Below are 23,597 nucleotides of genomic sequence, written 5' to 3' on the forward strand. Positions count from 1 at the left end.
TTATATCATTAAAAACAATCATAATATAATATCAAGCATTATAAAAAAAAGATTGAGAAATTTTTAGTGTCCCTAACCTTACTCAACAAAAAAAAGGTTAGGTAAAAAGGAGGTGAAGCACGTAGATGAATTAGAAAAACCTCTCTTTTATTTGTATAACATTCCAAAGGTGCTTTGACAAAACAAGTCATTAAGACCGATCGAGTTTGATAACTAGCGACCTTTCACTGTTATCCATACCAATAATCTTTATCTTCCAATCAAATCTCAAGCCTTATTAACCATAGGCGAAGTAACACATGGATGCTTTAATTTTAATTAATTGGAGGGTCAAAGCCTTTTATTTTACAGTACATTGCTGGCCTAACTTATAGCATACAATTATATAGGGACCTTTGACCAGAGAAAGCAGAACACACAAGTATTTAAAGTAGATCACATATATACGACATACAAGTATATTCTTCTAATATATGCACTTTCTTTGTTTACCTTATCTTCATCTATCCAACCTAGATAGTTCATTAATTTGATATCAATTAAAAAAATACCAGCCAACATCTGAGATATTGATAATTTCAAGGGATAGAATTTGAATCTGTAACATTCACTTCATAACTCTTATAATATATGGTAGGAAAAAAGAGATAGAAAAAGTTCAAGGTGTGTTTTTTTAATCTAATTTTGGATTTTTAGATATTAGATGTTTAATTTCTTACTTTAAACGGTTTTAGGATTTTTCAAATAGAGTATTTTTGTTCCCAAGAAAAATTCTGGAGCCTACAAATAAACCTACAATATGTGTGTGTGTGTATATATATATATATATATATATATATAAACTATTCAATAATTTTATTTTTTGCATTGCGTGTTGAAGAAACCTTTTTATAAAATGAAGATCCCATAAGAAACCTAATGAAAATGATCTGAAACTGAAATATCTAAAATCCAATTCGTATCTCTATCTGAAAATGATTTTTACGGTTGAATTTCTTTTACTAGTCTTGATGATTTCAAAGTAGTCCTAATAAATTTCCGTACGAGACTTTCCCTCCTTATCTACCCCAACTATGAATCCTAACTCTCGAGTCTTGAAGCAAGAAAATCATTTCAAATTGGCAAACAAAGCATAGGTTCAATTTCACAATAGAAGGAAACTAGGGCTTGTTTTGTTGCTCACGCTTAATTCCATTTTTCATGCCCTTCAATATCTGATTTATAAGTTCTCTTAATTTTTCTGACCTATATACACAAATTTCACAATTTTTTTTAACAATTTTTGTTGAGGTGGCATATTAATTATGATTAGTAACACATTACTTTCAAATTAGACCTCACAACTGTTATTACTTTATTGCACATCAATCACAAACTGCCACCTTAGCACCTATGAAATTTGTTGTGCTTTTTTTGAATTTTTGACTCACATTTGGTATATAAAATTGCATTTGTTTTGTTATGCCCTTTTTGAATTTTTGACTCACATTTGGTATATTAAACTGTATTTGTTTCACTTGAGAATATTTTTGGAAAAAGAAAATAGTTTTAAGTGTTTGGTTGTGTTCTTGAGAATGTCCTAGAAAACATATTTTCTACTATTTTCTCTATTCTAAAAAAAATATAATAAACCAAAATATTTAAATTCCAGCCCAAAAATCATTTTTGTTTGAAAGGGAGAAGTTAAGAAAGAGAGAAAGCATGACGGAGGTCATGAAACACAGATCTACTAGGGCAATGGCTGAAAATATATCAATGCCAATGGCGGCAAAGTGGTGGTTGGGTGGGGCAACAAGTGGTTGGCAATGACATAGATCTGCTAGGGTGGTGGCTGAGAACATATCGATGCCAATGGTGGCAGGGTGGTGGTTGGGGGGGGGGGGGGAACAAGTGGGTTGGTAATGTGGATAAACATAGATATGTGGGCCACCACAAATTGATTGGTGACATGGATGGGAGAGAGTAGCAACGGCGTAGAGGCTAGGTGAGTCACGGAAGTCCAATCGGGTTGTGGGTGGGTCATGATGGTCAATTAGGTTTTGTGGTTGAGTGGGGGATTCTCTTGCTTGAATGTGAATGATCTTGGAGCTTAAAATTTTAGGGCTGCAAATTGTAGCATAAAGAGCGTAAAATATTTTACACAAAAAAAGTCTTTATTTTATCGACAATTTGAAATTATTTTTAAATACCCATAAATACAAAAATTATTTTTCGAGAATCAATTTTGTGGTCCGTTTGGATTGAGGAGAGAGGAAGGGGAGTAAAGTAGAGTCAACTCTACTCTACTCTATTCTCCCTCCTTCCCCCTCAACCTAAACAAGCCCTTAAAACCAACGGAGCTGATCACTCCATAGTCACCATCCTGATGGTAGATAAACTCAGGAATGTTTTGTAGCAAAGTGATCAGTTTTGTCCTTTGTTCTTGAAATTGAAAATGTTGATGGTTAATTGGTCACGGTAGCACACCATTGAAATGTCAAACTCCTCAACCAATGGACGTGAGCCCTGTAAAACTCAAAGTTAGTAAAATTTTATTAATTTGTTCTCTCTTTTTTTTCATCTAGATTTTAATCATAGAAATAAATTTTGTTATGGTGGAAAGGGGAATTTAAATGAACAAAATATAAAAAACAATATAATCTAGAGTAAACAACACTCCCATGCATGTGACAGAAGCTAGATTACAAGAATGCATATGCCAGAGGTCGGCTTAAAAGTTGGGTAGAAATGTAGAATACATCACAAAAACTCTCCTTCAGCTAATTCTTTCATAGTAATTATAGATCGTATCATATTTGTTACATTATTTTTCAAACCTATCTTACGGATTGTGGTCAAAATATTTTCATTCTTGCTTCTGCTAACTGGTCTGCAGACTCTGCACAACGATTTTCCTTTTTTCTGGGAGTACTGAAAGTTGAAACTGGGCCACCTCAAATAATTGGAAGAGTGAATTAAAAAATTAAACACATACAAGGTGAGATTTATCTTATAGCTAGTGCATGAAATGATGTCTATTAGAAGCAGACTACTAATACTTTAGCCCATACATAATTCTTTTAGATATTTCTGGGTGATGGTTACATATATTTATAGCTTGACAAATTCAACTAAAATGAGACATAATTTATGAAATTTATGATAAGGATAAATGGAAACCGACAACCTGGGAGCCCGTTGGAATTTTTGGCAACATATATATATTGCAACCTTACAAAAAATAATAAGAATTGGGATTTTAAAGATTATTACAAGACTAACTTTTCCTTCTTTTTTTAATTTTATTTTAAGGATAATAAGTATAATAAAAAACAGTACACTGAAAACAAAAAAACTAGACGCCATAAACATGAACATAATAACAAAATTTCAAAAAAATAGTGTAGTCTTATCCCATGAATTCACGATCAAGTACTGAATGGGAAACTTTAGCTCTAAGGAAACGATGTCAATAGGGGCCCCAACATGAGTGGAAGAAAACAAGTGTTATAACAAAGGTGGCAAGTATCATTTGTTTGATATAGATGAGCAAGTAAGCACAGTGTTCGATGATAAGCTCAAAGAGAAAAAAAAGAAAAAGATAGGGATGTTGAGAGGGTTTTAATGCTACTTTGGAGGTAAAAGAATACTGCTTTTTCCAGGTGGTACAACTTGGAGCTAAAAATAAAGGGGTGAGGTGTCATAGCAATGTGGCTTCTGGCTTTGCCTTCCCTTTTACTACAAATCCCTACTGCTACACTACACAAAAATACAAAATTTTATTGCAGTAGCTACCCAATACAAAGATTCTTTTATGTAGAAGCCGGCGCTACAGGGAACTGGTGTGGATAGGGACACGTGTACACTCCTCTTTACTTCATATTAATATCATGTTAATGTACTTAATCCACTCTACTAAGAGGAGGGTTTTCTTTTTCTTTTCTTTTTCTTTTCTTTTTTCATGGATGATAACTGGTAAGGGTTTTGTTGCAAATTGTGAATTCATGTGAAAAAGAAACTAGGTTGACGGTTTATTACTTTATTTATAAATCGTTCTTGAGCTTGTATATAAATCGGTCTGTATATATCTAGCTTGAGCTACTCCATATATAACCCTAGAGAAACATTAAGATCAGTAAGACCAATTTGGCCCACATTGTTGTTGTTGACCAAGAACCAAAATCCAGTAGTAGCTAGATGGCAGAGAGAAGAACATTCGACTAGTTGGGAGCTGAACATACACACCAATTTTTTGGGCACGTTTGGTTAAAAAAATATTTATATTTTTTGAAAATACGTGTAAGTGAAAAAATATATAATGTTGTTTAAATAACGGTAACAAATAGATTTTATTTTTGAACCGTCTAACTCGCCATGAATAGTTTCTCCTAAACCATGTTGGGAATTTGCTGTAGATAGATGATCTTGATTTGTAGCACTGACTAGAGATTTGACTATGGCATGAGCTATAAATCCCACTGGAAGCTTCAATACCCCTCAACCCAAAAGAAAAGAAAAAAAAATCATCCTTAGATTACATTTTCAGCACTAATTGTACCTGCACTATTTTTATTAATAATCATATCATTTCAAATGTTTTACTTAAATAGGGGAGAAAAAGTATCTCTTCTAAATCCCTTCTCCTTTTAATTCCTAAAATAAACAATTTTGTGGTCACTTTTTTTTTAACACCCAATAAACACGCTTTGACGCAAAATGGAAATCATGAATCTGCTAGCTAGATCTCGTTTTAATTATATGTAAAATCTTTAAATCCATGAAGGTGTTTTTTTTATTTCACAAGAAATACTTTGAAATTCACCGGATGAGTGAAAAATAAACTAATAACAATCTTATTAACAATAGATTTCATTTTTGTTTTATAGATTACAAGCATATTAAAAGACTACAAACCTATTTAAAGACTACAAACCTATTTTCCACGTCCATGTGAGAGGTAGGTGTTATATACGTCTAGTGCATCAGATATTGGCTTGCAAAATGGAGATTCTCATAAAACCGAGATACATAAATAAAATCTTAAGAAGAAACATGTAGATGTGAATTGTGATTACTCTATTATAATTTATAAGCCAACAATCCATAAGTAAAATATATTAAAATTGGTGAAAATCTTATAATTACTAACATTTATAAAAGGCTTGATTTCAGGGAGGATGTTAGATAGGTGCATATGTTACAGTCTCATATGCAAGCCTCCCTCCCCCCACCACTCCTTTTTGGTAGACTTGCTCATGTGACTAAGAAGACTTGCATTCTTATTTCTTAATCTTAAATGGAATATGTAATTATGCACCCAAAAACCTTTATCAGCATATTTAAGCACTCTAATTTGGACTTGAGCCCTAATAACTATTAGGCCTTTCTTTCATGTAAGGGTGGCTTTTATGTAACGTTATCTAAGTGGAACCTACCCTTATATGAAGAATGACATAATACGTTATACATAGATTATCCATTGAATGACCCCAAAATGGTGCTTGATGCTAATTGTGAAATTATTGATAGGAAAAAAAGAAAAGAAAAAAAAGGCGGAATTATCTACTGATTTTAATCAACTAATGAATTTTTCTAGGATGTAACAAAAATTCATAGCAATTTCACTACATTTCCAAGTTAGATATAGATTATCGATTGAAGTTAAACTCAAGTAAAAAAACATATACTAAAATAATGACATCGAAAAATGTGGACTTTTGAAAGTTTATGTAAAAGTACTATTTTATTGAAAAGTTCTATACATTTGTCATTTCTCAAGGCATTTCTTTAGACAAAGACTTTGCTTTTCCTTTTTTTTGGATGATAAATATTTCTACCATCATACATGGGCTATTAGAACAATTTATATTAAAAATTGGGGTGAATTCTTATATGAGAGTTAAACTAAATTAAAATTTTGTGAAATTATTATGAATTTTTATTGTGTTTCTAAATTTATAGTTAACATAAGAAACACTATAGTTTGGTATGAATAGTTTTTATTTTCAATATAAAAACAATAATGTAAACTACTGGTTCCGCCATCCGTTTAACAAATAGATATAATAGTAGTAGTACACAATAATGTTAACCATTGGGTCCACCATCTGTACAACAAATAGATAGAGTAAACCTAAATGTTTACTTTCGATTAGTAATTTTGTCGTGCTCATCAACGATGTTAACGTCAATGAACCTCGAGTCCTTGAAAGTTTTGTGACAATTAGCTCAAACTTTAAAGTTTTGTGAGTCCATTAATTATAGTTTTTGTTTGGTTTATCTAAGGTGACTTAAAGGCACACGATAGGATTGAGGCACAAGGTTGAACTAGTATTTTTATTCAAATCAAATCCATAAAACATTCCCATAGCATGTTAAAATACTGAATTAACTCCAAGTTTTAACAGTTTTTGAGTACATAAATTATTGTATATCTAAGGAGTTAAACTTAAAGGCACGTGACGGGATTATTTTTACTACACAAGGTTGAACTAGCTAGTATTTTTATTCAAATCCATAAAACATTCCCATGGCATATTAAAATAATGAGTTAGCTCCAGCTTTAAAAGTTTTGTGAGTACACTAATTCTCGTCTAATGATAATTTGTGTTCAAACTTTTATATCAATTAGGTTTTGAATACACTAGATACGACGCAAACATTATACGCATCGATCTTGTATCACGTCTAATAACATTCTGTCCAGAAAATACTGAAAGTTTGCCATTTGTACTAATAGCAGAATATTCATAAAAGTATTAAAAGGTTGAATTTTAAATTCCTCCAAAAATAAATATCTCCATCGCTTTTGGGTTGTTCCCCAATCCCCATCTCAAATCCTCATATTGATGTTCCTTTTTAGTTGCGAAGCTAGTGTCTATGACAAGTTCTTTGTCAAGTAGCCATCGCTGACTATTCACAAGGACTCTTTTGTTTTTTTTTTGTTGCGTCTCACAACACTGGGTTAGCTTAAATTAAGGATGGGAAAATTTTAGGAATTAAACTGAAAACCCTACAAGATAAATAGAACTTGTTTCCAAACACTGGTCAATTAATTTATGTTAAAAACTTACAAGTCATGTCAACTTCAACTTCAAACTCAGTTCCATCGTTCTCAGTGCAATCCTACGCTCCATCATTCTAATTCGCCACATGGTGGCCAAAAGGAAAACCCCTATCATCCCTCGATTGGGATATGATATATTTACAATATTTTTTATGATAAATTTTAAAATATATATTATAATTAATTTTAATTTAGATATATTACTGATATAATTTTATATACATAATTATTTAGCAAAAAAGTAATAATTTATCTATTAAGATTTATTGGGAAATATAGGATCGGTTTAGTAAGAGATTTTTAGTAATATTGTTTAAATTTTATGAAAATACAAGATGAAAAAATATATAAAAACATATATAGATAAAAAGTGTGTAAAAATATATATTGTGGTGTTTAAACAATTTTTTTTTTTTGTTATTTATACAGTTACCAAACGAGGACATAACAATCGAATTGAGCTGTCCATCAGATCGATAAGTGGGTCCGACCAGCGGTAGGGGGACCAATCGTTTTGTAACGTTGAGACAAAAAGGAGGGCCCTCCTCAAGATTTTCGTAGCTAAAAAGCTGTATGATACGTGTTGACAATCCATGGATACAAGGACCAAAGTTTAAAGGCAAGTTAAGAACTCTGAAGTCAAGCACGATTTCTTACTTTATGTTCTTGTCGGTTTCATTTTGTTTTTTGTTTTCCCCTCTGTTCCTACTTCCCACGTTTAGAGCTTAAGGTGTGAATCAATAGTTAGGAACTAGGTGTGTGTGTATATATATATATATATATATATATATTTGTGTTAGGTTTTAAATATTTAGAATGAAATGTTTAGAATTTTACCTTGTATGTATTGGCAACTTGAGAACAAAAATATATCTAGAGTACATGTTAGACATTGTTTAAAGTTGTATAGACCAAAACTCAAGAATGTACAAACGGCAGGAAAAATGTTTATTTTTTTGTGAAGCTTGACCGATTGAATGATGAAGCTCGATTGATCGAAAATCGCAAAAAAATAATTTATGTAGAATTTTAAATAAGCCCAAGCCTGTAAAAACGTTTATAGTTTCAGTCCAACACTCTTACATATAAAAAGAAAACTCTAACCATGTTTTAAAGATTATTAGAAGACTTGTGAGTTACTCCTATGAGATCTGAGAGGTTCTATACTTTCTAACTCTAGAAGCATTTACCGGAACAAGATCTACAATTAAGTGCTAGTAGAATCTAGTTGCTCATAGATCAACAAACCATGATCCGAAACCTTTGAGTGGGATCTCAAAGTTACAAGCGTGAGTACGTGTGTGCTACAAATCCAAGAGAGAATGCATCAATGGATTTGGAGTTTGCACGTGATTGTGATCAAAGTTGTCAAAATCGGGATCCTACGTAGGATCGTGGGAGGTAGGTAGGATTGAAGATCGTAGGATCAAATCGTGGATCGTACGATCCTACTTATTTTCAGATTTTAAGCAAAAAACCTATTGATAAAAACTTTGTATGTTATATAATCACTTAAAATATGAATCCATCCATTAAAAAAAAATTGCATCATAAAATGTAATTTGCACGCACTACATCGTTCTTATGTCATTCTAACGAAGTAAAATATATTTAACTTTTGACATAATGTATCTAAAAAGTTCAGTACATGTTTAATTAGCAACTAAGTATCAAAATATTATCTACACATATGGAAAGTTCGCTTAATTTTCTTTCTAGCCAAAGTAGACATTGCATATTTGTACTAGAGTTGCAAAAAAAAAAACACCAAGATATAGAGCATGCTCAAAAAATCACACAGAGAATTCATCAAATAGGTTGTGTGCAATTCTAAACTACTAATTGTGTTTACTAATATTTCTCAAAGATTCAAATGCTGAAGATCCTGTTTCATAATTTTTCAAATTTTACTTAATTTAGTTAACAAAATAGAAAAATAAAAACCTTAAAAGCATTGTCAAAATCATATACACAACACAACAATATGGAATCAAGCTATCAAAGTACAAATAAATGATAAACTGCTAAGTACTAACTACCAAAACAAATTACTAGAAAGCTTAAAGGCAGCGATGGCTCACGGCAACATCATTGAGAAGGCTGAGAGGTGCTGGGTTTTTGACAGAGGAGTGAGGAGGCGTGGGACTGAGGTGCTGAGTTTTTGACTGAGTTTTTTTTATAAAAAAAAAAAACGTTAAACTTAAGTTAAGAAAGCTTAAAGGAAGTGATGGCTTACCATTAACAGGGCTAAGAGGTGCTGGGTTTTTGACTGAGGGCTGAGGAGGCGCGGGACAAAGGTGCGTGCTGGAGCTTTGTGTTTCTAAATAGTTTATGTTTTGTTTTTGAAAAAGTTAAACTTATACCATAGGTTTTTTTGAGATTTTATGTTGACATAGGGGTAAATTTGAGACTTCAATTCATTATTGAGTTCTAAAACCCGTCGGGCTTGTGGGTTTAGGTCTACCTACGATCCTAACATTTTTGCGATCCTGCTACGATTTTAAACTTTTTGGTGAGGTGGGATCGTAAAATCGTGCGATTTTACGATCCGGATCGCAATTTTGACAACCATGGTTGTGATAGTAAATTACTGCTGGAAATAGCAGTAAAGGTTAAATTTGATTGTAAGAATTTCGATTCTCCATAATAGATTTGTTTTACCTTGAAGATAGTTAGGTCAATTTTTCTCTAGGTTTTTACTTAGAAACTGTTGGTTTTATTAGTTTTCATAGGTCATTATATCGTGGTGTTCTTTATTTTTCGCTGCTTTATATGATATGAATTATTATTGTTTAACCTAAATTTGAATAATTAATCTAAGTAACTACTTGACTAATATATTAAGTTAAACAATCTGCATTAATGGATCTAAACAAACCAACAATTTGTTTATTTAATAAATAAGTCATGTAACAAGTTCTAATATAGACTACCACTAGGTTGAGTCAGATAGCACCTTCCCATACCAACATGGGAGCCTCAATTCGAGCCCTGAGAAGGGTGAGGTAATTATGTAGTGTTTTTAACCAATGAAAAGAATAAATCATAATATATTTTTTTTGAGAACAAATAAATCATAATATAGACTCAATTATTTAATGAACTAAAATTCAAACATTATAATATATTCGCGAATAAACTTATAAACATGATACTCAATTTAAAATATATATGTAATGTGTGTATCTATATATATATATATTAATATAATGTTTATATATCTAAGTTTTATAAGTTCATAAACGAAATCATTTTATCTACTGTATGGTATATTTTTGGTTATAATATATTCATTAATTATTAGAACGATTTGAAAATGATAGAAAATTTTAGTTGTGGTATTTTCTAAATATGAATAAAGAATAAAAATTTCAAATAACTTATAAACAAACTCTGATTTGTTCAATAAGAAATTATCCAAGCAAAATTAATCTCAATAGCGTAAAATATTTATAAATTAATAAGGATTCAGTCTCCTTATCAATATGGGATTAAAATTTTTACTCAAACACTTAGTACTCCTCTCTTAAGACTCATTAGCCACATGCAATTCCCACTTATTTTCATTTGACCTAAAATAACTCCTTTTTTTTGTTGACAATTTAACTTGTTTTCATGTGTGTGAGTGTTTTTTTTAATATATATATTTTTTACCTTTATTAGGAATTAATAGAAAATTCAACTTAGGGCATTGGTTTAGAAAATATTTTTAGAAAATATTTTTAGAAACTTTTTATGAAAAAAAAAACTGTCTTCTTGAAAATTTTTATATTTTCCATAAAAATAATATTAAAATTTTGGTTCATTAATAAATACCTATGGACAAAAAAAAAAATCCAACATTCCTACCAGGCAAATAACCTTGAATTTAGCTTGTAATTCATGCAAAGATATCTTCCTAGATCCTATCCAAAACAATATTTTATCCCAATTTAATGAACACCACTAGAGAATATACAATTACATATGGAGTTCATGTCATCAATTTGTGAACTTCTCTTTTTGTAATTGACAAAAATAAAACAAACGCAACCACCACTACCCCCACACAATTATGTTAAATTGTTTTTCTATTTATCCTATCAGTTCCTTTCAACATAAAAATGACCCCATAATCCATTGGTGGTATTCAATGAACCGTGATGATAAATGGCTGGTCCCCAATCCCCATACCAAGGAGCAAAACTCCAAAGCTCCATGTACATTGTACTTATTCATTTTGGCCTTTTGGGAAATGAAAGACCAAGTACATACTTATAATGCCCAATTAGTCACCATCAGCTTTGTTCGTTTTGATCACCACAAATATGAAAATAAATGGAAAAATAGACACTGTCATTGTTGATCAAAAAAAGAAAAATGGTGGTGTAAAATGTAAATAAAGTGAAATGAAGAAAAAGCTTTTCTAAAAAGGGCTTGCAAGTTACAAACTTTGTTTCACAGGTTTGGACCACCATGATTGACCTCACAACCTTTTAAAGAGGTCATGCATCAATGACCTTGGATTACTAAGGTATTTGGCAGTTGGCATGAATTTAGTTATATTTATGGTTGTCAAAATCTTGATCTGGATCTTACAATTTTACGATTTTATCTGTCCAAAATGATCCAGATCTTTCAAGAATTTTTGCGATCGTTTAGGATCGGTAGGATCATACGATTTTGACGATCCCAAATGACCTTAGTTTCTTATAACCTTCTTTAACTTGACAGAAGGTTTAGTTAGACCTAAATGAAAAATAAAATCTCAATAGACCAAGTTTTTCTACTCTAATGTAGATAAAGTGCTAGTTGGACTAAAATAAAAAATATCCCAATAGAGTGTCACATTTTTGAAGTTTTTGACTTCTTTAAATGATGCTTACAGATGAATTTAGTGATACATAGTAATTATATTAATGAATGTATAATTTGTGTGATTATTTAACATAACAATGTGTATTTTTTGTTTTTTTCTCAAATAATGCAGAATCTTACAATCCACGATCCGATCTTACGATCTCACCTACCTCCTACGATCCTATGTAGGATCCCAATTTTGATAACCTTGGTTATATTTAACTCCACAATGCAGCTCGAATCTTTTCCTTACTAAACTTCCAAAGCATGGAGAGGTACTAATTAATTTAGTTACAAGACTCTTGATAACGTTTAAATTTGGTTGTAGTTTATAATTCACATATCTATGATGTTCCAGTTCCGTAGTAATAGCTTAAGAGGTGTACTTATTGATTGGTTATTTGGTTATGTACATAAGATGACAAACTCAATCAACATTCTTCAGCTGCCATTAGTATTTCACAGTGAAAAAAGAAAAAGAAAAATTATAGGATCACAACCAATTCCATACCTATTTTTAAAACAATTTGATATGGTTGATTGTGAGTAGCGAAAAAAAAATGGTCTATGTGAATGTAACAAACAGTTAATTACAATCTGCCACTTAAAATAGTTGTGAAAATGTGTGTATTTGTTATAGTCCAAGAATAACTTGTAAAAAAGAAAAAAGAAAAAGGATAGAGTGGTGCAACCAATATTTTAAGTGGGCCTATGAGTATCTGAAGAGTCGCTTCATTTATAAGGCCCAAACTTGCAAACCATGGTGTTTATGCTTTTTAGGTGAAATTCTTATTATTGTTATCATTTGTTTTTGTTTGAGTCCTTGACTAATGGCTGACTGCTTTGCCCAAACAAGAAAAGGGACCATTGTTTTGTTGAACTCTGAGGTGGGCATGATAGTTGGGTCCGCCTTAGCCCACTTCAGACTTTTTTTCTTGACCAATTTTAATGTAATGGTCTTCGTGGGCCTGAAAGCCCAAATAAATTTCTTCGGCTCCGTCTAAAGTCTAAATTTAAGGCTTCGATGTAGTTTGTCCGGTTGTCCTATGCTCTTACTGGTGGTAATTAAGAAATCTTAAATCTGCTTTAAAATAAAAAAGAACTCTTAAATCTAGCCAATGGAATAAGAAAGATCTTTTTTTTTAAATTATATATTAAGATTTTAAGTTTTACAAAGGATTTAGAAATAAAAAAGAACTCTTAAATCTAGCCAATGGAATAAGAAAGATCTTTTTTTTTTTAATTATATATTAAGATTTTAAGTTTTACAAAGGATTTAGTGAAGTTTTGGTCCTTTTGGAAGACCCCGCCTCTGAGCTGAAGAGGAGATAAATAAAACTTGTTACTTTAAAATAAATAAAATCTACATACTCCTTTATGAAAGAAAGATTATGTAAGTGGTACCAATTAACTTAACCGATAAAGTCTTTTATCGTTGAATAATAGATTTGAGCTATTAACCCTGCTTACACTAAAAAAAAAAAAAATCTAAGGTTTAAATCCCGCTTACACTAAAAATTAACTGATGTCTTAGTCTTAACTTGATAATAAGAGCAATTATTATGAAATGGACGCCATAAATTTAAATTATACTGCATCTATAATAATAATAATAATAATAATAATAATAACAACAACTAAAAGATCCTATCTTTAATTCCTTATCAATTAAACTACAATAGCGATTTGGTTAAAACATTCTTAATGTCACTTAGAATTCAATAGATTTTTCTCAAGTTGTTGTAGTTGTCACCACTTGAGGTTCTTTTGTGTGATAAACACTACTCAAAATTAAGGGTTTGTTTGGTTAGAAGAGTGGAAAAATGGAAGGATAAAAAATGGGGAGATGATAGAAAAGTGAGAGGATAGAAAAAAATAATTTAGTTTTCACCTATTTGTGTTTGGTTGGGAAGTGGAAAAGTGAAGAGATGAAAAACTTATTTGTTTGGTTGAGAAGAAAAATGAGAGGATGGAAAAGTGAAGTTGGTATAAATTTGCAATTATGTTCTCATTAAATAAAACAAAAGGCATATTTTTTAGCAAAAAAAAAATTGTATATTTGCAAACAAAAAAGTAACACATTTTTTAGCAAAAATAGTTGTGTATGTGCCCAGCACAGAAAAAAAAAAAAAAAGAAGCCTTAAACGGAAAAAAAAAAAGAGCATGTGCAGTGCAAGTGGGAAAAAAAAGCCTTGGATGAAAAAAGGGGGGGGGGGGGGAGGGGGAGAACAATGCCCATGTGCACTATGCACATGGGCATTTTGGTCAACTTAGTTGAGTGATTTTCTCCCTCTCAATTTTCTCCCCATTTTAAGGAGAAAACTTCATGATGGGTCGGTTGGGAAGAAAATAGTCAGGCCCCACCACATATTTTCTCTCCCCCCTAAGAGCATTCACATCAACAGTCTCAAAAAATTTAGCATATAGTATCTTAAAAAGCCACTTTATTTATTTTAACAACTCATTTTACAATACACCTAACATTAAAAGTTCTATATTTTTTAACACTTCATTTAAATATTCTTTTCTTTTATTTCTTTATTCTTTAATATATATTTCTTTCTCTCTCTTCCTCGCCGTCTCTCTTAACCTAGCAAACTCACACAGACCATCTCAACCCAGCAAACCCATATCCACCACCACAAAAAAAAAAAAAAAAAAAAACACTAGCCACCCATACCCACCTGTCTATCCAATAAACTCAGACTCTTCCATCCCAACCCAGCAAATCACACCCACACCCACACCCATTGCCATCAGCCACACCAACAATAATCACTACCATCATCACCATCACCCACAACCACAACCACCAAAATCACAAGCCCAAAACCATAATAGCATCCACCACCAATCAGAAAACAAAACAAAAACAAAAACACCAAACAAAAACATCAAATATATGCAAGACCATTGGAATTTAAATTAGTACTAGAGAGGAAGAGGAAATAGAAGGTTAAATCCAACGTTGAATCCAAACCCAAACCCAAACCCACAACGACAATCAACACACGGCAAAACACCCAGCAACGATCATCACACAACAACACATGGCAACACATAGAGGAAAAATCTTCAAACGAAGTCAATCCAAGAGCAGATCTGCATGCCGATCTCCACATTAGTGCTGATTTGGAGCAAAAAAGAAGAAGAAGAAGAAGCTTGATGAGAGAAAGAGGGAGACGGAGAGGTAGAGAAAAAGAGAGAAAAGGTAGAGAGATCAGAAAGAAAGAGAGAAAGAGTAGAGAGAATGAGAGATTAGAGGAAAGAGAAAATATTAAAAAATTAAAACATCTTGTTACAGTGCAATCTCATTTTTGAGACCACATTGTAGCATTATGTTAAATTTTTTAGTATATGGCATCTTTGATGGAGTGGATTTTTGCGGTTATAAATGCTAAAAATAGCTTTTTAGCACTTATAACACCTTTGATAAGAATGCTTTTAGTATTGGTGGTGTTAAAAAGCTATATTGCTACATTGGTGGAGCCAAAGCCAAATACAAATTTATGACTACATTGGTGGAGCCAATGCCAAATAATTTGGCTCCACAGCTACAGTTCAGAGCCAAAAGTGGCGGTGCATTGTAGCTCATAGGTAAAAAAAGAAGAAGATATTATTAAATTACGTGTTTACATTGCTTTATAATAAATATATTATTTTATTCACATGTTCATACTGTTTTGTGGTGAATATATTATTTTATTGCAGTAAATATATTAATTTATTGTGTTGTTATATTATTTTATTATGTTAAAAGCTAATTGTAACTCATAGGTAAAAAAAGAAAAGAAAAGATATTATTAAATTGCGTGTTTACATTGATTTATATTAAATATATTATTTTATTCACGTGTTCACAGTGTTTTGTGGTAACAGTAACTCATAGGTAAAAAAAAAAGAAAAGATATTATTAAATTGCGTGTTCATATTGATTTATATTAAATATATTATTTTATTCACGTGTTCACAGTGTTTTGTGGTAACGGTAACTCATAGGTAAAAAAAAGAAAGATATTATTAAATTGCGTGTTCACACTGCTTTATAATAAATATATTATTTTATTCACATATTCACACTGTTTTGTAGTAGGTATATTATTTTATTGTAGTTGATATATTAGTTTATTGTGTTGTTTATATTATTTTATTATGTTGAAAGCTAATGGTAACTCATAGGTAAAAAAAGAAAAGATATATTAAATTGCGTGTTCACACTGCTTTATATTAAATATATTATTTTATTCACGTGTTCGCAATGTTTTGTGGTAGATATATTATTTTATTGTAGTGGATATATTAGTTTATTGTATTGTTTATATTATTTTATTATGTTGAAAGCTAACGGTAGCTCATAAGTAAAAAAAAGAAGATATTATTAAATTGCATGTTTATATTAAACATATTATTTTATTCACTTGTTCACATTGTAGTGTGGTGGATATATTATTTTATTGTAGTGGATATATTAGTTCATTATGTTGTTTATATTATTTTATTATGTTAAAAGCTAACTGTAGCTCATAGGTAAAAAAGAGATATATTAAATTGTGTTTGAGCACCCTAAAAGGAGTGGATAAAGAGGAATGGGGGTATTAGGACTAGAGGGCGTGAATCAATTAATACATCGTGCTACAATTTGGTTTAGCGCACATCTATGTAATCTTTTGAGAATCAAGAACTTGAGCTTTATTTAAAAAACAAATCAGCCTTAATCGGCACAGAGTACATGAGAAAGGTGTGGAGGGACATTTTTCGTCCATATCGAGAAACCTCTAACATGTCTAGCATGTTGAGCTAAGTTATGTGCTATCATATTACCCATTCAACCAACATGAGAGAAACCAATATTGCATATGAGTGATGTTTAGCCATTAAATGATTGCATATTGCTTAATTAAATGAAAATTTGGTCTAAGAGTTTGAGCACCCTTTTGGCTTATGAGTTTTAACTAATACTTTAATCTTAGCATAATGTCTGGTCTTAATTAATTGGTGTACTTTGAAATCTAAAAATCACTCTATAAAATAAGTCAGTTTATTAAGGCCATCTTTAGCACTAAGCCCTAAATTCCTCTTGTCATATCATACATATATATAACTCATAGCTTGAAGCCAAGGGATCTCCTAATTGTGACAGTTTCTTGTGGATTAAAAAGGTTCAAATACTTTATCTTATCTATTTAGTTCACTATTAAGTTGGGTTACATCATTGTCATGGAAGTAAAATTCAATTCGATCGCAAAGCCTTTTCTTAGTTTTCTAGGCTTTGGCACACTAACATGACAAATGCTAATGATCTATAAGTCAAATGAGTACCACTCTCCCTCTTTAAAAAAAGGGCAAGCATTCAATAAAATGAGAGAAAAAAAAATTAATAAGAGAAAGTTAGGTTCCAACATATAGGACAAGTGAGTGGAAGAAAAGGCCTCCTCTATAGGGCAGGTTAGGGGGTTAGATTCTATATAAAAAAGTTTTAAGGCAAGTGGAAGCAATATTATGCAACATGCATGCATTGCAATCAGTGATTTTGGACAATAACCCTTTAAAAATGGGATCCATGAAACTTTTTGAAGCCAATGCGAACTCCATTAATGCATTCTACCTATCATATTTAGGTTCTACATACTAGAAGGAAGCTTTTTGTTGGACTTTGTTGAATAAATGATTCAATATTTTATAGCTTTCTCAAGGTATAAAAAAAAACAATTGGATTTGAAAATTTTGAAGTGGGGACTTTTGTTTTTTTTGTAGTTGAATTGCTCAATAAAGTTTAATCACTTTTTTTTTTTCTTTCTTTTGATGTGACATTGCATTAAGCCATTAAGTTCTATTATATACATTAAGCCTTAAAAATCCTATTTTCAATAGCCTAACTAGATCCATCTTCCAATAGCACAATTTGTTTTTAATAGCACACAAAATTACTTGATAGAGGTCCAAGTATTGTTATAGCTAGCGGGGATAACACCTCATTTAACAATATTAATTCCTAATTACAGCACCTAAAGCGTAAAGATCGATTCACATTTTTTTAGAAGTATATTTTAGTTACCTTTCACTCTCTTCTTTTCAACTCTCTTTTCAAATATAGGTTAATTTTTTACACTAACACCATCAAACAGTATTGTTAAAATCTCAATACAAGTTTAAATGTAGTGTGATCTTTTTACACTATGAAACTGTTTCTCACTTTGTTTTCGTATCATTAAGCCGTAATATCGAAATCTCAATATTAATTTAAATATAAGGTATTTTTTCACACTATTAAATCATCTGTCTTCTCTCTCCATCCAAATATAAGGTAATCTTTTTGCATCATTAAGCCATAATCTTAGAATTCCAATACGCGTTGAAATAAAGGATAATCCAATTATAAGGTAATCTTTTAATATCATTAAATCATAATGTTAAAATTAATCTCAATTTGTATAAAAAGGCTAATTAACTTTTCACCCTATTTATAATTGTTGGGCCCCAAATTATATTATCACAAATATTAGCAATCCAAAATAGCAATCACACACAAAATACAAATATTTATATGAAAAACCATTTCTCTTTGAAGGGAAAAATCACAGGACAAACTTCGAATAATTTTATTATTGTCAAATCAATTACAATAATTCTTGTGTATGCCTCACGGTTAAAGAAAAAAAAATCTCTCTTATTTTTTTTTGTTCTCACACACACAAATTATCTTTCACAAAGACAAGAATTCTTTTTTCTTTTTTCTTCAATTGCAGGCACCCTTCTTCTTTTTCTTTTCACTGTACCGCACCTACCTTTCTTTTTCTTATCACTGTGCCGGCTCACCTCTTTTCTTCTTCTTCTTCTTCTTCTCTCTCTCTCTCTCTCTCTCTCTCTCTCTCTCTCTCTCTCTCTCTCTCTCTCTCTCTCTCTCTCTCTCTCTCTCTCTCTCTCTCTCTCTATATATATATATATATGTGAAATACACATCCCAAGCTTTATATAAAAGCTCCTGCCACCGCCTGCCACTCTCCTAATTACATTAGGAATAGAAGTTTTATAAGGAAAATTATTGTGCACTCCCGAAATACTATAAATGTGTACTCCTTCTCTCACATGAATGGTAGGTCCCACCATAAATTTAATTAGTGAGATTTACTATTCATGTGAGAGGAGGAAGTACGCATTTATAGTACTCCGAGAATACTTAATAAATTTCCAGTTTTATACATGTAGACCACTTTCACCTATTTCTTATTGAAATAGGATTTTTATGTGCTTGCATTCCTAATTTGGCTGGACTCTTGGTGCAGCCGTGCACCTCAACAGTAATTATTTGTCTCTTCTCTCCGTCCAAATATAAGGTAATCTTTTTATACCATTCAACCATATATAATGTTATAATCTCAACCCATCTAGGGTGAATCCCCGACATTATGCAATAATTTCTTCTTTATTACAACCTAGAAAATCATTAAAAGTACATAGCCAGTTTTTCCACCCATAATTATTAGCCCGACTTGCTTAATCATAATTCTCAAGTTCTATAGTTCTTAATTAACCGACCTATATTGATTGTAGGATGCCCCTAATCTTCTATTTTATTTGACCTCTAGTTAAAATTTGATATATAAGTACCTGATTACTGAATTTCAAATTAGAAATAGTGAATTCTAAAGCTAGTTTGGTAAAATGAGACCTTTACACCATTTTTAATATCACACTTTTCATTTATGAAACTCTTTCTATTGGAAGAAATGTTGTACCGACACCGACCAAGATGAATATCCCAAAATATAAAAGTTGAGTCTAATTAATTGACTGATAAAGTAAGCAAGAGGAACCTTTTTTTTTTGAGAAGAAGAGGGACAAATTTTTTTTTTTTTTTTTATAGAAGAAGAAGAGGGACCAAAGTTAATATATGCAATTAGATTTTAATTACTTACAGGTAGGGTTCAACGAAATCTTGAGTTGGACCGACCCAAATATGATATATCTGTAAGGGTTTATAAAATTTTTAAATTTTTATAAATATTTTTTGAACCAAAAGGTAGCATTATTGTTGGGTAAAATGTCGTTTTCCCGTGCCATAGAAGTACAAACATACCTTTTAAAAACTTTATTGCATGGGGATATCTGCGTGATAGAGATTTTTGGCAACACAAGGTAACGTCAAAAAGATCACCATTTTTTTTTTTTCAATTTGTATTATTATCACCATCCCAACAAGTCATTTTCAGAGGATAAGGCATTATTTGTTCATTACTGTATATGAAAATTGCATGTCTCTTACAATTTCATTTTATACTGATATTATTATGTATATTACTATACTACTCGCGTGTGTGTATATACATATATATATATATATATATATATATAAAGTTTCGCACTTGGAATCATATTACTGTAATTCCAACGTGGCGAGTGATGACCTTACAGAATTATATTCCACGTTCGGTTAGTACCATTGTCATCAACGTACCATCTCTTGCCTACTCACATGCATGCTTTATTTTATTAGGTGCCCATACATATCCACATGTGCATGTGCTTCCACGTCTGCTTTATAATTTGTGGATTTACACCCATAATAGTTTTATAATAATTTCACAATAAATCTTATGTGACAAATTGTTACTGACTGTTATAGGAGGTCAGATAAACCTAAATTAGAACAAATAACAATTTTACCAACTAAAATTTATTGTAAAAATATTATGAATATAACATTTTTTTTAAATATTTGCACACATGAATAAAGGTGCGTGCTTAATAGGAAAGCATATATATATTTTTTTTGACTTCTTTTGGTTGTTTGATTAGGTATTACTACTTTTTAAAACCTTTTGTTAGATAAAGTCTTGTAATTTACTTATATATATTTATTTTTTTATTGTAACTTTTATGTTGAATGTCTGACAAAAACATAAAATAAACTTTTTTTTTTTAAGTGAAAGTTAAATTGTTTATAAAAAAGCTAAAACAAAAAGACTTTTCCCAAACACTTGTTGACAGTTATAAACTAATAAACCTCACTCTTTTCTTTTTTGCTTTCTAATTATATGCTATATCTATGCTGTCACACAATTTAATCTTCTAAACAAAATAAGCCAACAAAAATAAACATATCAAAACACAGTAATATTCTTCTTAGATTAATACACAAGAAGAAAATTTCCAGGATAAGTAAGATAACAATTGCTTTATGAAGGTCTATATATATAGATAAAGACAATTCATCTTTTGTTGAACAATAAATCTAAAAATATAAAATTGTTTACAAGTACTAACGTCACGTGTGATTAGTGCATAGTAAAAACAGTGTCAATTATGAACTGATGTAGAAGTGATATTGTTTCAGTCATCATTTTTAATTTGAGTATGTTGTCAAAAAGTTGTCCCTTGTTAAACACAAGCTTAATTTGAACTTATAATTCACTTCAATTTTTATATATGAAAAAGAAAATTCCAGTCGAATACAGCTAATTGGCTAAATGGACTATATCACACATGATGAAATAAAAGTAGAGAAAGGAGGCTGTTACATTGGCAAAATGAAGAATGAGTCTAGGTCATTAGCTCACCTCACAACAGCTTAAGAAAAGAAAAAAAGATAAGTAAAAGATATAATATCTAGTCACTCTAGCAATATCTGCTTACAACCCAACTTTTAATCAGACCAATATGCATGGAGATAGACAATAGAGACAAAAATAAATATTAGAAAAAGACAAAGCAAAAGAGACACGTACATATAAGGTGGCTTGATAAAATAAAAGTGTATGTTGAATTTGTCATGTTAAAATCCAAATTCTGCTGCTTGTTGTTCCTCAAATCTGTGTTTGATTTTTTCTTTTTCTGTTTTCACTTTTCAAATTCCTTTTCTTTGAGAAACCCAAGATCAGTACCACCTTCTTCTTGTTTGACTGTTTGGTCTGCCAGTGAAGATGCATCACTAATACTAGTCTTTCCCACCAAGTCTTTGGCTTTTAAAGATTCTCTCTCCCAATCAGTGTTGAACACGACAGCTAAGATAGAGACTGCACATGCAATTTGAGCTGCTAAAAGGCCATAACAAAGACCCACAAACCCTAGCTTCCAAACAAAGGCTAAGACTACAGCTACGGGTGCACCCACCAAGTAGAAAGAATAAAAATTGATTCCTGCCCCGATACCTGGCCTAGCACTTCCTCTTAGTATCCCACAACTTGTTGTTTGTGGACAATTTGCTAATTCACATAGTCCAATTATAGGTAGCACAGTCATAGTTAGTTCTAGAACCTCATTATCCTTTGTGAACACTCTTCCCCATGGTTCTCTTCCTAGAGTGGTCCATAACAAGCCCACTAATGAGCTCAGTAGGGCCAATCCTATGGCTACCATTGTGGCCAAACGGGCCCTATCTGGTCGATTTGCTCCAAGCTCATTCCCTACTCGGGTTGATACTGATGCACTCAGTGCTGTTGGTAATGAATACATGAGTGATGTGGTTTGTATTACTATAGCTGATGTTGCAAGTGCCACTCTTGGATTTTGAAGGTAGCCAGCTAGGATTGTCATGAACTCGTACCACCACCACTCTAAACAAACAGCTAGACAGCTTGGTATAGCAAATCCAAGCAACGTAGCCCATTCTTCTCTTTGTGATGATGTGGAAGTAGTAAAAGGAAACGGAAAAGGCAAAGGTTGTGATAACATTGGCATGTACAATGGATCCTCAGGGGTACGAGTGTATAAAATGTAACAAATTAGAAACAACAGGGTGTTGAAGTTGGTTACAAATGTTGAAATTGCTATTCCTCGTACCCCAAGACCAAGTGTGAAGGCCAAGTAGATGGTGATTGGAATGTGTAGAAGAATTGCTAGTAGATTGCACCACATTAAAGGCCATGTTGTGCCTTTGCTACGAAGGTAAATACGAAGGGGATGAAGAAGGCTATTAGCAATGAGATCAGGGATAGCAAAGCGGCAATATAGGCTTGCCACTCTTGTTATTTCTGGGTTTTGGTGAAGGATAAGCATGAGAGGTTCAAGGTTCATCCATATTAATCCAATGGAGAATGAAGCAAGAAGTAGCATGAGAATTGTTCTTTGTAAAGTAAGAGTTACTATGGAGAAGTTTCTCGAACCAATCGCTTGGCTGCAAAGGGGCTCCATGCCCGTGGCAAGGCCTGAGAGGACTGAGTAGCCAGTGACGTTGGTGAAGCCAATGGCTAAAGCCCCACCTGCTAGCTCTAGGCTTCCTAGCCTTCCCATGCACACGACTAAGACCATGTTTTTCAGATAGCCCACCAAGCTTGTGGCTGCTAAAGGGAATCCTATGCCGGTCATTCTCTTTAGCTCCTCCACCACCTAAAGATTATAAACAAAAAAACAAAAAGTATCACATTGTATATTGAATTTATTTTAGGTACGCAAATAAGGGGAAGTTGGGATGCGAACTCCAAGCACTGAGTACCATAGAAGGTGTTGGTACTACTGGGTTAAAGCTCCAACCCCATATTGGACTTGGAAAAAAAGATAAGAAGATTTGTAGGAATATATGAGATTTTGTACCTCTTGCATTGTCGGGTGCTTTTGGGGCTTCTCTGCTGCAACCATCTTTGTTTTCTTTTGGCCTGGTCTTCTTTTCTTGTTTCCTTTGTGTTTTCAGTGTCTGAGCAATATGAAGGATTTGTAGAGCTAAGTGTTTGATGGTGGGATCTCCTTTTTTCTAACACACGCTCACACCAAAGAGAGA

At 31.9% G+C, this 23,597-nt stretch overlaps 1 protein-coding gene across 1 annotated transcript; it reads right to left on the reverse strand.

Annotated features, from left to right (window-relative positions):
• Positions 1 to 21,382: 21,382 nt before the first annotated feature.
• LOC142626183 (protein DETOXIFICATION 55) lies at positions 21,383 to 23,597 on the reverse strand. The gene is made up of 2 exons (XM_075799982.1): positions 23,414 to 23,597; positions 21,383 to 23,209 (listed from the first exon to the last, which is right to left on the reverse strand). The coding sequence occupies exons 1-2, from the start codon at positions 23,456 to 23,458 to the stop codon at positions 21,722 to 21,724; spliced, it is 1,533 nt and encodes a 510-aa protein (XP_075656097.1). The 5' UTR covers positions 23,459 to 23,597; the 3' UTR covers positions 21,383 to 21,721.

Source organism: Castanea sativa, chromosome 2, assembly GCF_040712315.1.
Source record: "Castanea sativa cultivar Marrone di Chiusa Pesio chromosome 2, ASM4071231v1".
NCBI classification, from domain to species: Eukaryota; Viridiplantae; Streptophyta; class Magnoliopsida; order Fagales; family Fagaceae; genus Castanea; species Castanea sativa.

Coding starts and splice junctions, on each gene's coding strand:
- LOC142626183 (XM_075799982.1), bottom strand. CDS start 23,458: ATGGTTGCAGCAGAGAAGCCCCAAAAGCACCCGACAATGCAAGAG. Junction 23,210..23,413: donor AGCACCCGACAATGCAAGAG/GTACAAAATCTC, acceptor TATAATCTTTAG/GTGGTGGAGGAGCTAAAGAG.